General features: G+C 36.6%; 1 protein-coding gene across 1 annotated transcript in view; it reads left to right on the top strand.

Annotated features, from left to right (window-relative positions):
* Positions 1 to 17,039, top strand: part of Ptprq (protein tyrosine phosphatase receptor type Q) — a 176,892-nt gene that overhangs the window by 63,978 nt on the left and 95,875 nt on the right. The window contains 5 exon segments of the mRNA XM_038314879.1: positions 634 to 924; positions 1,178 to 1,453; positions 1,838 to 1,989; positions 5,548 to 5,689; positions 8,207 to 8,476. Coding sequence (XP_038170807.1) covers positions 634 to 924; positions 1,178 to 1,453; positions 1,838 to 1,989; positions 5,548 to 5,689; positions 8,207 to 8,476 — 1,131 coding nt within the window.

The raw sequence follows: 17,039 nt of genomic DNA, 5'->3' as shown, positions 1-17,039 counted from the left end.
CCCAGGATAATTGCAACCCATAATAGTTTATCAGTCACAATTGCAAGCACCACAGTAATAACTATTGGCTGTGCATTGTGTCTTGTGAGACTTTCAAATTCACACTGAGTCTAGTTGATATCTGAAAATTAAAATTTTATAAGTGGAATAATTTCTTAAAGTACAAATGCAGATTAGTGTTTTGTTGGCTGGAGATATCTTGTTCCTGGGGTCAGAAAAGTTTAGAGTTAAACATTCATACCACAAACATGACTTTGACTAAGTCTCTTATGGACTCTAAAGATCAGTCCCTGCATATTCAGAAAATCATTGGAATAAGGAAATCAAACGTATTATTTAGAAAATTAAGAAATTATTGGTTCTACTTAGAAATGTGTTGCATATAAACACATGGAATCCCCACATGGTAAGAAAGGTAAGTCAGAAGAATATGATAGAAACACAGCTCTTCCATGTGTTCAGAATGAAAAGGCTTATTTTTAATAATTTTCATATATATGAATATGCATGTTTGTATTTAAAGAATGTACATGTATGAGCTGGTGATGGTGTTTCAATAGCTACATTCAATTTGTAAATTGTTACCGCTGGAATAACGAATGGCTTTCATGTTCTGATCACTGCCTACCTCAGTACCTGAAGGGTTTGTTGGAAACCTGACTTTTGAGTTCATTTCATCAACGGCAGTAAATGTGAGCTGGACGCCACCTTCTCAACCAAATGGTCTTGTCTTCTACTATGTCTCACTGACTCCCCAGCAGAGTCCTGACGGCACGAGGCCACCTCTCATAACACGTGACAACAGCATACATTTTGATAATCTGGAAAAATATGCCGATTATATATTTAAAATTACACCATCAACAGAAAAGGGGTTCTCTGAGTCCTATACTGCCCGGCTACACATCAAAACCGAAGAAGACGGTAGGAAGACCCAGTTGTTGCTTATTTTGCAGATTATTAATGTCCTCTTTGTTTGCATTGCTTTTAATTTTTACAGAAGACATTATTTATAATTATGTTCTCAAGTAATTATCTTTTCAATAGACATAGTCAGTCCTAAGTGACTTACAATTAAACCAGTCTACTAATAAAATTAAGCCCAATTATGTTTGAAGCGTCTTCTTTACTCATAAAAATTTGCTACCTCATGTAACACGCTCTTTTTCTTTTATAGTTCCAGAAACTCCACCAATAATCAACACCTTTAAAAACCTTTCTTCTACCTCAGTTCTTTTATCATGGGATCCCCCATTAAAGCCAAACGGTGTAATTCTAAGTTATCATTTAACTTTACAAGGACCGCACGCAAACCATTCTTTCGTCACTTCCAGTAACCACATAGTCCTGGAAGAACTCTCGCCATTTACCTTGTATAGTTTTTTCGCTGCTGCAAGAACGGTGAAAGGACTTGGTCCTTCTAGCATTCTTTTCTTCTACACAGATGAATCAGGTAAGCTGGAAGATAATGCTGCGCCAAGTGATTTCCCTGTTCACCTTGCACACTCTGTTTCGAAGGAACAGCCGGAACAACGAAGACTATTAGATCCTGTTGGTAGCCAACTTAGTATCATCCTTCTACTTTGCTGATCTCTTTTCTTTTCCTTTTATCCCCCAGCTCAGCCTTCAGAATTGCCTGTTCTGTTTTAAACTGTTTTGGAGCATAGGGTCATAAATATAGAAGCAAAATTATTTGTGGTATTTATTTTGAGAATTACAACATGTGGTCGTTTTTATAAATCTCTCTGAATTTGTTTCTTCAAGAAGTTAGAATCGAGACAGTATGTCTGTGATACATGATTTATGAACACAAGTTTTATAATGTGTTTCCCTGCAGCGCCTTTAGCACCTCCCCAGAATCTGACTTTAATCAACTACACTTCAGACTTTGTATGGCTGACATGGAGCCCAAGTCCTCTTCCGGGCGGTATTGTTAAAGTCTATAGTTTTAAAATTCATGAGCATGACACTGATACTATATTTTATAAGGTAGGTTGATTGTAATGGCATATATTTATTTCAGACACACAGAAAGTATATTAAAATGTTTTGGGCTGGAAGAAAATGGGCTGCTTCATATTAAACAAGGGAAGGGGATGGTGTTTGATATTTGCCTCTTATGTACAAAGCTCTGAACTTGATTCCAGGTACCACAGTGATTAATTGAACAATGAAAATATTTACATAAAACTCCTTTATCCTAAAATATGGATGTTCGTGGAAAATATAGGAAACCATTTTTCAGATGAGAACCGAAAGCTTCTGAGAACATTTTACCTATTCTCACAGTTTCTACATTTCAAGAACTAACTATCATTTATTTAATGCTAGGAAATATACAGTAATTAGTATGCTTTATTTAAAATCTAATATATACTATAGTTCTTTTTATTGATTAAATAAGTATCAAATGAATCATTTTAGCCATTTCACAAAGTATTTACACTGGTCTAGTGGTAATTGTTCCAGAAGGCAAGTGATGCCAACCCCCGTGTCCTCTATGACAAACTCTTATTCTGTGAATTTTAATGGTAACTCATTTGCAACCCTCAGTGTCTCTTCCTTCTTCCACTTTTTAGGACATACAATCAGGTGAAAAATATGCAAAGAACCAATAGAATAATATACCTGAAACTTAGAGTTCTAGCATTTGAATGCCAAAACATGTTACAAGTAGCTAATATTAATATTTACTTCAGAAAATATTCTCTCTCTCTCTCTCTCTCTCTCTCTCTCTCTCTTCCAATGGCAAATAAAACTCCTAGGATATTTTTATTTGCAAGAAGAGTACAAAATGCAGAGTAAACATTCAATGTTGTGAATACTATAATTTATTTCTCTGATAAATCCATTTTCTAGCATGTGCAGCTTACAAAGACAATTGTAGAAAATCAAGAGTGACAGGTTTGTTTGTTATCATCATCATGAACAACATCTTCTCTCCTGGAAATTAATATATTGCTTTAATATCTGATAGGCTGAGTAGAATTTGCATTATGTAACTTTCAAAATGTGGACTGGTTCCCAGAACAATAAAACTTGTATTAGTGACCCAAGTGTCTAGCCCTTTATTATCTATCCCAAGTTTAATCTCAGTGTTTTCTCATAATTTTGGATTGCCTGTATGGGCTACAGAAAATATTCACAGGAGAGACATAGTTTCTTTGGAACAGTCCCATTCTTAAGATTACCTTGTATATGCATCGGAGTGTGCATGCATATATATGACCTAATTTTCATAGAATGATGGTCTTTAATATAAACACCCTTAACAGAATGGTAAAGCAAAGGCTCTGAAATCAAATTACCTGGTTCAAATCTTTCCATTGAGATTTACAGGGATGCATTATAGAAGTTACTTGTCCTCTTAAAATTATTTTTTCAAATATAAAATAAGAATTAAAAAGCTTACTATGTCAATGAAGACAGTATAGGCAAATCCATATAAAACACCTTGGGCAATTCCAGAAATATACTAAATGCATTAGTGTTCATTGCACAGAGAAGAACAAAAATTCTCTCTAGTGTCATGGTAGCTTTGAACATAAAAGAACGTTGTACTGTTACCTGAATATGGTTTCAGTATCTTTAAACATTCTTTTTTTCTACTATGTGTTTCCCATTAATATTTCACTAGTAGCAAACATACAATTTTATGCCACACGATGTTAAATATATAATTTTAGAGGAAGTAGTTTTCTTTTTAAAGATCTACTACATTTGATTACTTGTATTTGCCACTATTTTCAATCCTTCTTAATGATTATATTTTTCTTCAAATTTCTTTAAGTCTCTTCTCACGTCGTGCCCACCTCTAAATATTTAGTTTACCGTGCTGGTTGTTTTCCGTATATCTGACTGTTATAGCTTCTGGCTTTTTCAGCTTTTCCTGCCAGGATCATTTTATGTTCCATTTTGTTCTTTTTCTGTTCTCAATTACCTGTAACTCTGTTGAGGCAACATAGCATTGGGGCCACTCTAGTTGTCACTAGCTCCTCATCAGCGCACGCTGAGACATTGACATTCCTGAGAAATTTGGGTCAGTCGAAAATGCTGCAACAAGTCATTTATTTAGTAGAAAAATTTTAAAGACTCACTTCTGTGTGAATATATTCAACAGCTAATAAGCTAATTTATTGCAGTGAATGATTAAACTCTCAAGTGCAGTCATTTCCCTGGTCACTAGTTCTTCTGAGCCAAAATCAAAATGGATTTTTATTGTGCTTAATTTTTTAATGTGGATTTTAATAGCTAATATAATGTTTTCTTGCCGATGGGGACCATGTTCTGTTTATTAACTGGTATAATCTGCAGATCTTCTCCCAGAATGGTTTATAAATAGAAAGTGTGGAATAAGAAAGAGGTGGTAGATCAAGTCCTCCTATCTGTTAGTGTCTTCCTGGAGATTATTTTCTTTATAAGAACAAATTTGATATGATAATGACAACATTCCTTCCTTCTTGCAAGCCCTTCCTTGTGTCTTTCTGTTCTCTTACAAAGTCATGAATGCTTTTCTCATTAATTATTAATGTATGCATATGTGTATATGCATATACCTATCTATTCCCAAATACACCCGGTTTTCATGGAGATGAATTTGAAATGCGATCTAGCATTATTATTAATGTAGGTACCTTAAGACTTAATGCTCTTTGGATGTCACAATGGCTCAGCTAGGAAAGGCTCTCGCCACAAAGCCTGACCACTTGAGCCCATTCCCCAAAACCACATGATAAAAGGAGAGAACCTACTCTCACAGGTTGTCTTTTGACCACCACACAAATGCCCTGGCGCTCCCTCCAAACAAATGAGTAGATTAGTGTTCTTGGTAAATATCCACTAGGGAAATATGCAATAAGCAGTATAGTTTATACTTTGAGATTTACAGTTGGGGGTTTGTTTGAGTGTTATATAAGTGCTTCAGCTTGGGATACATTTCCTAATAATTATTTTATTGGCAGGGAAGTTTTCTATAAGAAAGCATATTCTTCTCTGGTCAGCTATCAGGGCTTTTTAGGTTTTTTCCTGTATTTTCCTAAGAAAGTTGTCAAAATGGAAATTTAGGAGTTGTTTGGAATCTCCAACTTAAGTTCCATGGAGACAGACTTTGTTTTATCTATGGCTTTCTTTACACTGGCTATACTGCAGTTGCTGGTAGATCAGTAAACATAGATATGGTGGGTTTTAGCAAGTAGTTGAATGTGAATTTGGAAGAAATGACTACTGCTGACTGCCCATAAACTGTACTTAAATTTGAAACTTTCACTTAGCAAATTGAAAAGGAATTATCATAAATACATGAGTCTAAAAAACAGTTCAAAAACCAAAATTATGAGATTCTTCAAGACCAAAATGGTACACAGTTCATCCTTGTATCATAAGCTCAGCATGCCCTGAAGGACAGAATGTTAATGATTGTTTTAGTTATTAATATTCATCAACTCCTATGTTAAATAGAAGAGAAATATATCATTATGTTTAAATATATCTGGTATGACAAAAACATATTTGAAGATGCCTTATGACTAAGCATCTTTTTCTTTTCAGAATATTTCAGGTTTTCAAACTGATGCCAAACTGTTTGGGCTGGAGCCTGTCAGGACCTATTCCATCAGTGTGTCTGCATTTACCAAAGTCGGAAATGGCAATCAATTCAGTAATGTCGTGAAATTCACAACTCGGGAGTCGGGTTAGTCACAGTTTCTGTCTCTGCAATGTTTGCTCTCATATTTAATCAAGACTCTCACCATCCCTTGCTTTAATAAAATGTCATTTAGTATTCCCTCAAAGGAGAAATAAATTCCAGGGCTTAAAGGTTAGGCTGGGTCATTTCTGAAATCATCTATATGTATTGATACGTGCATATTTACATACAACTTTTCCTCGGTAACTGAGAAAGACAAAATAAAAGGCTACTGTTTTTTTTCAAAGAGGTGACAAGGCAGGCTTCTAGACTGTAAAATGTCACAATTCTTAGGATTGCCTGTGGGGCTGGGAAGAGCAGGTAACTGAACCAGCACTTCTAACATAACTGTTCAGATTTTCATGAGTTTTGACTAGAATTGTTCTTCAGGAAGGTAAGCTATAAGGGCTTGAGAGGCAGGAGTCAGTGTTATCTTTTGTACTTCATACAGTCCCCTAATAACATAGAGTACTATAAAGGGCCACTGGCCTGGTTTCCCAGTAACTAAACTACTGTAACACAATGGCATGGGCCACATCTAGACTCTGTGTAGGCGTTAAATAGCTTTCGTATGTGAATTAGTTAATTGTGGGTTAAATATGCCCCCCTTTTGCCCTACTAACTAGGTCATATATTTGAAGACACCCCTCTTCATCTTTTCTTTTTAAGAATGATTAATGAATGACTGAAAATTCCTTTTCTAGTTAATCATCACAGTTCTGGATGTACTTGTATTAATGAACCTCCGCATTAAGATGGGAGGTTAAAGATGTGAAATCAATAATTTCCCCATGAACTCACAGACACTTGAGGTCTTCTCTCCCAGCATGCCCACAGACAAATCAAATCCCTAGTATTTGGAGTTGGAGCTGTGCAATCAATGTCTGGATTAGAATTCTAGCTCCATGGCTTGTTGGTTGTGTGACCTTGACAAAGGCTCAAGATTTCTTCCAGCTCTGCATCTTCCACTGAAAAGAAACACACATTAGCCACGTACACTGTAGGAGTTGCCCCAAATTTGAAAATATTTATTAAACCTTACTTACTGGCAAGTTTATCATGCAATAAATGCAGTATACATATTATCATAAGTATCCCATCCTTTGCATGAAGAAGCCACGATCCAGGCAGAATAGGTGGAACATGCCTTCCAGACTTAGTGAGTAACCCAAGTGGAAAACCATCCTTGTTTTGTTGTTGTTGTTGTTGTTGGAAATGATGGAAATGACTGGGGGAAGTGGGAATCAAATTGATGGAAAATATCTAAAGATTTTCAACCTATAAAATATTTAATAGTATTCACAAAATGAATAAAGGTTGAGGATCATCTTACATAAACTGCTTCATAAACTAGCATTTTTCAGTAACAAAGTTATGTCACGAAACATAATGCTCTGATTATAAAAATAATAGAAAATTTGCACACACACACACACACAGTAGGTTTTCCTTAAACTCTAGATCCCACCTGCCTCTGTATCCCAAGTCCTGGGATTAAAGGTGTGGACCACTACCACCCAACTCATTTTTTATATATTAGTTGTTTATTATTTGTTGGGAGTTCAGTGAGTCAGTTAAGTAGATGTTCCCAAAATGTTTAATTTGTTTATTTTAGACATATTTCTGCATTGATCCTACAGAAGAAAGGTTTATAAGGGTCACATTTAGGACCAGAGAACAACTGTTGAGAAGTCATAGATCATGAACTTTCTTTAAATCAAGTTTCTATAATAGCAACATCCTTTTTTTATTGTTGTGAACAGTTTGTAATCTGTGAATTAACCACATGATAATTTTCTTCCACCATCCTCATTTTACCATAATAATGAAGTTATGCTAAAATATCTAAAACTAGGGGACATTATTGGATATGTCCACTGAAAATAGCCAGTGTCTCTAACCCATAATCACTCTCACACATAGGATATTAGTCTTCGTTCATGTCAACTGCATAGAATGGACCCCAGAGAAAAGAAGCCATTATCAAATTAACTGAGAGAAGTTCTAGCAGAAAAACCTAAGACCCTTTAAACACTATCTCCAGGTTTATATATTGAAATCATCCCTGTTCTTCCAAAGAACCTTAATAGAATGTCTCTGCTTTTCTTATGAACTTCCCAGCCCTGTTGAACCTGGAACAGTGATAGTAGACAATTTTGTATTGCAAAAATGTTCAGTGAGAACACTGAGAAGGTTGCACCAATCTGACTAAGAAAGCTGGCATCTGTGACTGCCCAGACTTGCGGCCAGTGCATTTCTGATACTATGTGAGAACGCATTTGCTGCTTGGGCCTAGAAAGACATTCCATTAACGGCTCAAACTTGTAAGCGTTAGCAAGATAGGAGACAAAAGTTTGCATTAGCCATTTATGTTAAGAACTTGTTGCACACATATTAGAAAAGTTGACATATTAAATTTTTATTTTATCTTTGTGAAATCTCACCTTAGGTCTTGGTCGCATAGTTTAATAATTTACTATGTGTGTAAAAATGTTAACTTGGAGCAAATATTCTTCTCTTAAGTTCCAGATGTCGTACAGAATATAGAGTGTATGGCACGTAACTGGCAGTCTGTGGTAGTGATGTGGGATCCGCCCAGGAAAACGAACGGAATAATTATCCACTATGTGATAACAGTTGAAAGGAATTCTACAAAACTTTCTCCCCAAAACCACATGTATGCTTTCACAAAACTTCTTGCCAATACATCATACGTCTTTGAAGTAAGAGCATCAACGTCAGCTGGTGAAGGGAAGGAAAGCACGTGTAATGTCAGCACACTCCCCGAGACAGGTAACTAGTATGGAGCACACAACTGACCTGAAGCAGGTAATGGGTGTAACATAATTAACTAAGCCGAAATAGGTTGTCAATAGCATGAAGTATTACAAAATGGGTAGCTGACCTCGAGTAGATGACTAACTTAAATGCAGTAACTTGTATGGAGTAATAAATATGAAACAGGTGACTATTAGTAATATAAAACAGTTTACTAGTTTTAAACCAATAGCTAGTATGAAATGGGAAAATAACCTGAAACAGGTATCTAAGCTTCAGGTAAGTAGTGTAAAATAGGTAACTAATGTGAGTAGTTCATTGGTATGAGACTAACCTGATAACTAGCCTGATAGATCTAATGGCAACTAGTATGAAGCAGATAACTAATCTCAAACATTTAGTTATTCATAAATAATATTGTACATTTATCATAGTACTTACATGACACTTGTTTTTATTGGTATATGTATGTATGTAGTAGGTATGTGCCAATGTGTATGTGTGTTTGTATGTGTCTGGGGATGTGTGTATGAGTTCAAACATATACATGCACATTTATGTTTGGTTATGGACAACTGAAGCCAACCTGAGAGTCTTTTTGACCCATGTCCACCTTCTAAGTTGAGTCAAAGTTGAGTCTCTCAGTTGAACGAAGAACTCATTGATATGGCTACTGTAGCTAACCAGCTTGCCCTAGGGATCCCACATCTCCTCCTCCTTCCAAGCTCTGGAGTTACAAGTAGGCTGCACAGCCAGCCAGCATTTATGTAGGTTCAAGGGATCGAAAGTTTGCTCCTAACACTTGAATGATAGGTGATTTACACCCTCAGCTACTCCACAATCACAATAGCACACTTATATGAAGATACTAAAGTTTAGTTCGGAAAGGCAACAAGTGCTTCCTTAGCATACGCATGTGATCCCTGAGCACCAACTGAGTGCATATTTAACCTTCTTTGCTTTGATGGGAGATTGAAAAGAAGAAACAAAGACGGTTATACAAATATAAAATCCTCTAACGTATTGACTGTATTTTATCATTACTTAAAGGAACTAATTAACATACAAACCTTTCAGACTATATTTTCTTAATAATTGTTTTTTTTTTTGCATTCTGGTTGCCTCTGTGGAGTCTTAAGACTTGCAGTATCAGAGCCCTGTGCATCCATTTTCTTTTCTAAACCCTCAGAACTGTCTTTTAGACCATCCGAGTAGAAGAAAAAGGTCACTCAGCTTCAGTCTATAAGAAGAGGCGTCACAACCTCTCAGCGGTGTTTCTTTGGGTTGTTGCCTTTTTTCTACCTTTTCCCACATTCTACCGGTTACATAAGAAAGCCTGGACTCACTCTTGATAACACCACTTCCCTGGCTGTCAGCCCTAATGAGATCCGTGGTCGAGCCATAACTCTGTACCACTTCACACGTTTTTCCTCTTCAGCGGACTATCTTCTGAGTTCCAGCCCCCGGTGAAAGTCACACCACCTAATTTAACTTCATATTTATGTCCCTGAGGATACAAAGTTTAGAAATTTGAAAGGTCTACCTTCCTCTTTGGTGTCAGCATCCATTCAGTTCCCACTCATCTTTCTAATTCAATGTTCCCCCGAGCTCGCAATATTCTTCCTTTGTCGGTTAGAATGGCCGTATTGCAATTGCTTTGTAGCTTTCAAACCATGTTGTGATCTTTCTCCCAGGAAAATCCTGAAGTCTGAAAACTTACCCAACATTCAAATTGATGAACACTGTTGGGAATAATAGATGTCTGGCTATAAATTCCCCTTTGATGAAGGTGGCAGCTGCTTTGTCATCTTTGATACGTCTTGGGTTGAAACATAGCAGTTTTGCTATGGAGGAACATATTTACCTATAGGAGAGGTAGGAATGAGGATCAATGGCAGCAGTCAGGTTCCAAAAAAAGAAAAACAGCAAAACAAAACAAATAGTTCTTTATGCTGTGTTTTTTACTGCTTCCTGTAGTGTCTCTGCAGAGGTCTTACTGCCCACAGTTATCCAGCCTGCTCTTCAGTCTTGTCTTTCCAAGTAAGGACTTCAGTTGAATCAGCTCTAGGATACTCTTTAGATCTCCTATGTTCTGCCAGTTTAGATCTGTTCTCTGAAGAACAGACTTGGCTATTTGAAACATAGAGGTGATATTGAAGGCACAGGGGTGTGGTGGTAACCTGTGTCAGTAACCCCCCTTTTCCAAGTGCTTCATCTATCTCCCACTCCAGAAACTCTACCCAGAACTTATCACAGTTAGAATTTGTCATCTCTACTTGTACTATTACCTATATGCTTCCCCATTCCTCCTCATTAGTGGCTGTCTCCAGCCTAACTTTATTATTCAGCACAATAGACTTCATCTATTCAAGCCTAGGAGACAGTACATGACAGCAGCACCGCCCTACACGACTAGTAAGTTCAGTTCCAATGTGGGATCTGTAGTAGAGCTTCAATGGCACCAACACCCCAAGTTTGATGGCCACAGATTCCTGAACTATCATCCAATCTTGTTTCCTCAAAGCCTCAAGTGGGGAAGTGCCTGCTACTCCGTACATTGAAGCACACCACAGACATGTCCCAACACCTGTAACTTGTTGAAGTATCAGACTAGAGCATACAGGTGTGTCTGGGACAAATGAATAGCTTCATACAGGACCAACAAGGGTGACAACCTAATTTAATCAGTGGAGGAAAGCAGATCATTACTAGAAGGAACTATTTTCAATTCCACAGAGGTTGGTCTTTGTCAGGGAGCACAAGGTTTAAAAAAAAAAAGTCATAAGCGGGCCACACAGGATAATAACTTCAAATAAGTGGAGAAGTTCAGACTTCTAAAAAAGAAGATAGAGTACGTGTTACTATTTTAAGTATACGTTGTGCTTTGAGTTGAAGTCCAGTCAAGAGAACAAAGCAGAAATTCAGTTAATAGAGCCAAGATAGAGCATGAGTTCATAGTACATTAGATATGCAGCCACCTGACTTCAGAGTCCAGATCTTTGTCACAATTATTTGTTCAAGAGTTTGAATGGATCTTAATTCAGTTTGGGGGTCTACCTAGATGGTTAGTGGAGGGATAGGAAAATAAGACTTAGTTAGTTGTTGACACTTTGGATGGCTTCTTGTGTACCCACACAGTTTTGCTCTTCTGGACTTCTGTCTCAGAATGAACAACCAAATAGCCTTAGTCTAGATTTCCAGAGTCAGAATTCTATATATTACCACATCATTTTCTTTAAATGAGATGATATGGATAAAATATACTTAATTCTACTTTTGCTCTTAGAGTGACCATGTAGTTTTGTTTCTGTTTACTTAAAATTCCTGGCAGAAAGTTCCAAGTCAGAAGGAATTTGTCATTCGGGGCACTCACAAGTTTGTCGAAGTAAGAGAAGATTCATCTTTCCTGGTAGCTATTTTATATCAGGGCTTTTTCTCCATTTCTGTATATTATTTCCACATACCCATCAGACAAAAGTAGACCTGTTTTCTCCTCCCAGTCAAATATAAAATTTCTTTTAATTAAAATGAATCATTCAGATGAAATATTAATTTCTGCTTCAGAAGTATTTTTCATCTTTAAAATTAGGTGTTGAGTCTAGTATATAATTATTTTTATGATTACAATCCTCATTAGGTATCTAATTTTTTATCAGGATTCACACAAATTGCTTGTTGATGAAATGGTAGTGAGAGTTGGGAACTCATTGTTCAGATGGAAGCAGTTTTATAGCTGCCGCAAGCTTCTAATTTATGGTGGAAAATTAGTCATGGTGTACAAGCTAGCCCTGAGTCATAGACAGTGCTCTTATTCCTGTCCTAAGAAGAAATCAAATTTGGCTCACACTCCTACAGTCTGGTGTTTGACCTTGACATATGCACTTTCAGGGATCTCTTCTCTCTTCTCTTCTCTCCTCTCCTCTCCTCTCCTCTCCTCTCCTCTCCTCTCCCTCCTCTCCTCTCCTCTCCTCTCCTCTCTCCTCTTTCTCCTCTCCTCTCTCCTCTCTCTCCCCTCTCTCTCTCTCTCTCTCTCTCTCTTCTCTCTCCTCTTTGTCTCTCTCTTTCTCCTCTCTCTCTCTCTGTGTGTGTGTTTGTGTGTGTATACATAAACACACATGCATTTGTATAAGTCAACATTGGGCAATCTCGGGTATCATTCAGCAGATGATATCTACTTTATTTTATGAGCCAGGACTACTTACTAGTATGGAAATTTCCCAGTAGACCAGGTTAACTATCTAGTGTGTCCATCTTCCTGTCCCTGTCTCTCGGTGCTATGATTATAAGACCACCCTGTTTTGGCAGAGCATGTTTTTACTGAGGTTTTAAAGTAGCATATAAGTTATATCAGTATGGAATTTTATTTCAAAAATTGCTGTTTAGACTACCCCAGTCTTCCCATCTCCTTGATTTCCCAGCCCCTTTTCTTCATAAATGTCCATGTAGCCTTTTGTCAACTCTGTTCTTCTTCACTGTTTGCAGTTGTAGGTAGTGGGGAAAATGAAAAAGTACAAATCTTCCATCTTTCATGTTTGGTCAAGTGTGTCCTTTTAAACTCATTCGTGTTCCTCTTTATGCCCTGAAATGAGCATGTCTACTTAGCTTAAGGGCATATGGTACAGTATCAGGGTCTATAGAGAAGAATGAAAAAGCATATATATTTATTATGCTTTAAGGTTTAATGATACAAGACTTGACCATCAATGGATCTTAAGAAGAACTTCAACAATTTTGCTTTCAAAGCATGAGAAACAAAGCCAAGGGAAGGAGGTTTGATGTATATTGGCTTTCTGTGACTGATTCTGAGCAGAGATAGTATCTGGTCCAGAATGCCCCTCCTGCCTCGTGATTTCCCCGCTTTAGAAATTAAGAATATTATCTGTATTTATTGGAATTTTTCCACTCACCATTTAACAAAATAAAATAGAAAACTTTGGTCCTATCATGAGAATTTTATCATTAAAAATCTATAATAATCGTTATACAGATGGGGGTAAATAAAATGTTGCAAAAACATGGATTGAAAAATGTAGGAAAACAATTTATAACCTCAAACCTGTGCTTGATTTACAAAAGAAAAAGTGCTACAAGCTGGCATGCTGAAAGCTATAAACCACAGAGGCATTGTGGGAAATGTTTTTAACATTCCTAAACTTGTTTTGCATTATCTTTAGCTTGGACCAGTTCCAAAAAGGTAATGTTTGGTATATTCAAACAGTCTTAGGTATCAAATTCTAAATTTAAAAGTTCTTTTAGACACATTTTTTAAAAAAATGAATTTGGGTTTCCATGTATAATTCTCCTTGACCTCCTTGTTGCTCTAATATCTTTCATTAAGTGACCTCTAGGCAGGCATTCTTGGCTTCACCCAAGCTCCAGCTAAAGCCAGCTGTTCCTCACACAGTTTTTTAAGATGTATTTAGGAATCAGGGCATATCTTATTACCTTTTATTCCATTCCTCCTCTATGTAGCTGATTCTCTTTGGAACAGCCTTGACATAATAACCGCCTCCCTCATTTTCCCCTTGTTCTTTTTCTTTCCAGTGTTAAGGAAGTTATGTGTATGTGCAAAATTGTTCTTTTTCTTTCTAGTAAATTTAGTACTTGTTTTTATGAGATTGTAAACTGTGTAGACAACACTTAACAGAAGTATAAATACTCTGAAATATTCAATAAATGAATTGAGAAAAACCATGTTTCAAAAGGAATATATTAATTTTGACTTAATTTAAAATCAATGCTTTATAAATTTTTGATTGTATATGTCATACAAATACTATTAATCACAACTTAGTAAATTTAAAACACTAAAGCTCCTTGGCTTATAAAAATACAAATTTGAGGAAGAATCTTATTTTTTAATAAGACAATAAATACTATTCACAATAAGGTTCTTTTGGAATTCAAATAGAATAAAATCTCATTTCTTAGTATATTAGTGAATTATAATTGTAATATGAATTTCACCATATATTTACCACAATGTTGAATAAATCTTGTATTAGTTCTGTGATTAGATATCTTGTTATAAAGAGTTACTACATTAAAACTTGCAGTTTAGTTTTCCCCACCTACCTAAGTTCTTCCCTATCAATAGGCCAAGACAGTTTCTTTATTCACCAATGGTATTCACAGCATAGAGAGGGGAATCCCACATACCTCCCCTTTTCTGTTTAAATGAAGAGGAAGATTTTAACTTTAACATAGTAAAATTGCATATAAAAACAGTTATCAAGTAAGAATTATAGTTACAATATTTATATCTACTTTATGTTTTATTCCAACTAAGGAAGACTATGACTATAACTATAAAATCTTCAACTCCATCAAAGATTCCAGAAGGAGATAATATTATCTAAGTAAACAGGAAGTGAATTGTAAGCAACTTCCAAAACTCTAGAAATGACAGAGACATATCACTACCTGGACAGTCACCCAAAGTTCTTCTGTAACATTGGGGCATCCATCTTCAGCCTATAGGCCCATAGTATCCAGACTTTTTTATGAAGCAGGAAATTTCAAAGACAATTCTACCTATTTTAGCAGTTTTTCAGTCACTTTCTTTCTGTGTCCTGAAGAATGTCTAGCAGACTCTTTCATGAAGCAGAAACCCGAAGTATCATCTGACCCTGAGACAAGTTTAGCAGTCATTTCTCTGTGGGTCTTGCATGTCCAGTTCACATAGCATACCATCAAGTAGTCCAGGCAAGAACAGTTTCTTGCCCAAATGGCTAACAAAGTCCAAAAGGAGCTTACTTTTTAAATGCCCATCACCTTCTTTAAGTAATTGGTCCTGACAGAAACAGATGTCTTTTACTGTCATGGAAAGTCCTATCATCTTAAAATATTTTAAATACTGTATTCTGTAGCCTTTGAAAGATTTGAAGAATCCCTATCCATCTGAAATACATCTCTGTAATGTAGAAAATCCAAACAACATGACTACAAGCTTGGCTATTATAGATGACTCTCTATTTACCTATATTTTTTAATTATATATTACATTTTCAAATGAGCTACACAAACACAATACCTTACTCAAGATCAGAAATAGACATCTAATAAAATTGACCTTAAATTTGTAAACAAACATTTATAAACAATATTTGGGAGTATGGGCATAGTTCTCTTCAAACTACTTCCTGCGTTTTGTTGGGCGAAGCAATTTTTTGGGAGTGTTCATGGCTACCTTCAGGGACTCTTCATCCATCAAACCATATTAGCCTGGAATGAATCCACAGGTTCTCATCCTCTGTGGAAACAAAAGAAGACCTCTTTTCCAAAGAAACATAGTCTTAGACCCAAATTCTGAAGTCAAGATATCTTTATAATATACAAGCTGGTTTAGCTTAGCAGCCCATACAATGAAATGTCTATACTTAGCTCCTTCACAGTCATAAAAATTCAAAGAAAACACAATAATATGCATTATTCAGACTTTCTTTATATTTTTCATTTTTATGTGGCTTATTATACTCCTTTAATCTATGACTGTCTGTACTCTGACTCTTTACAGACTTTGTTTTTCTAATAAACCATTTAATTCTTTTTTTTCCTCATTTTTTTATTAAAAATTTCCATCTCCTCCCCTCCTCCTCCCCCTTCCCTCTCCTCCCTTCCACCCATACCCCCACTCCGCCCCTCTCCAAGCCAAAGAGCCATCAGGGTTCCCTTCACTATGTTAAGTCCAAGGTCCTCCCAGCTCCCCCTAAGTCCAGGAAGTTGAGCAACCAAACTGACAAGGCTCACAGTGAGCCCGTCCACGCTGTAGAGTTCATGCTCATCGCCGTTGTCCTTGGTTTCTCAGTCCTCCTCCACCGTCAGCCACATTCAGAGAGTCCGGTTTGGTCCCTGTTCCATCAGTCCCATTCCAACTGGACTTGGTGGTCTCCCGTTAGATCTGTCCCACCGTCTCAATGAGTAAACACACTCCTCACGGTCCTGACTTCCTTGCTCATGATTTCCCTTCTTTTGCTCCTCATCAGGACCTTGGGAGCTCAATCCGGTGCTTCTATGTGGGGCTCTGTCATTTTCTCCATCTAATGCCAGGTGAAGGTTCTATGGTGATATGCAAGATATTCATGAGTATGGCAATAGAAACTGGACATTTAATAACTCTCTATATTCTTTTTCTCTCTCCCAAGCCTACATACATTGTGTTTCATTTAGAGGTCTTTTTCATCTGAATTTGTCTTTATTGTATATCTGTAATTCATTTCTGATCAAATGTTTTTCTTAAAATGTTAAACCCTTCTTATGAACTTAAGCAGTTCCATTGCTAGGGGAAATATGGCCCTGCCTGCTTGCCCCATCAAGTCCAGCATGACAGAAATGTTTGCTGCTTCTAGAACCATGCTCACAGCCCCATTTTTAAGCACACAGTCAGTCTATGTTGCCATTAAGCAAGTTGTAGCCCTCTGTTCACAAACCCCATTTAAATGCTCCATATCCATACTTCCAGAAAGAGTCAGAGTTCACACTGGCAACATGCCCAGAAAGCCGGCATTTAAAAAAATGGCATGGCTTTTTTTTTTTTTTATGCTACTGCTGAATCAGGAAAACCTCTCATAAAAGAACC

The sequence above is a fragment of the Arvicola amphibius genome, chromosome 17 (assembly GCF_903992535.2).
Source record: "Arvicola amphibius chromosome 17, mArvAmp1.2, whole genome shotgun sequence".
Taxonomy (NCBI): domain Eukaryota; kingdom Metazoa; phylum Chordata; class Mammalia; order Rodentia; family Cricetidae; genus Arvicola; species Arvicola amphibius.
Note: the sequence above shows the minus strand (reverse complement) of the source record. Positions and strands in the feature narration are given on the sequence as shown.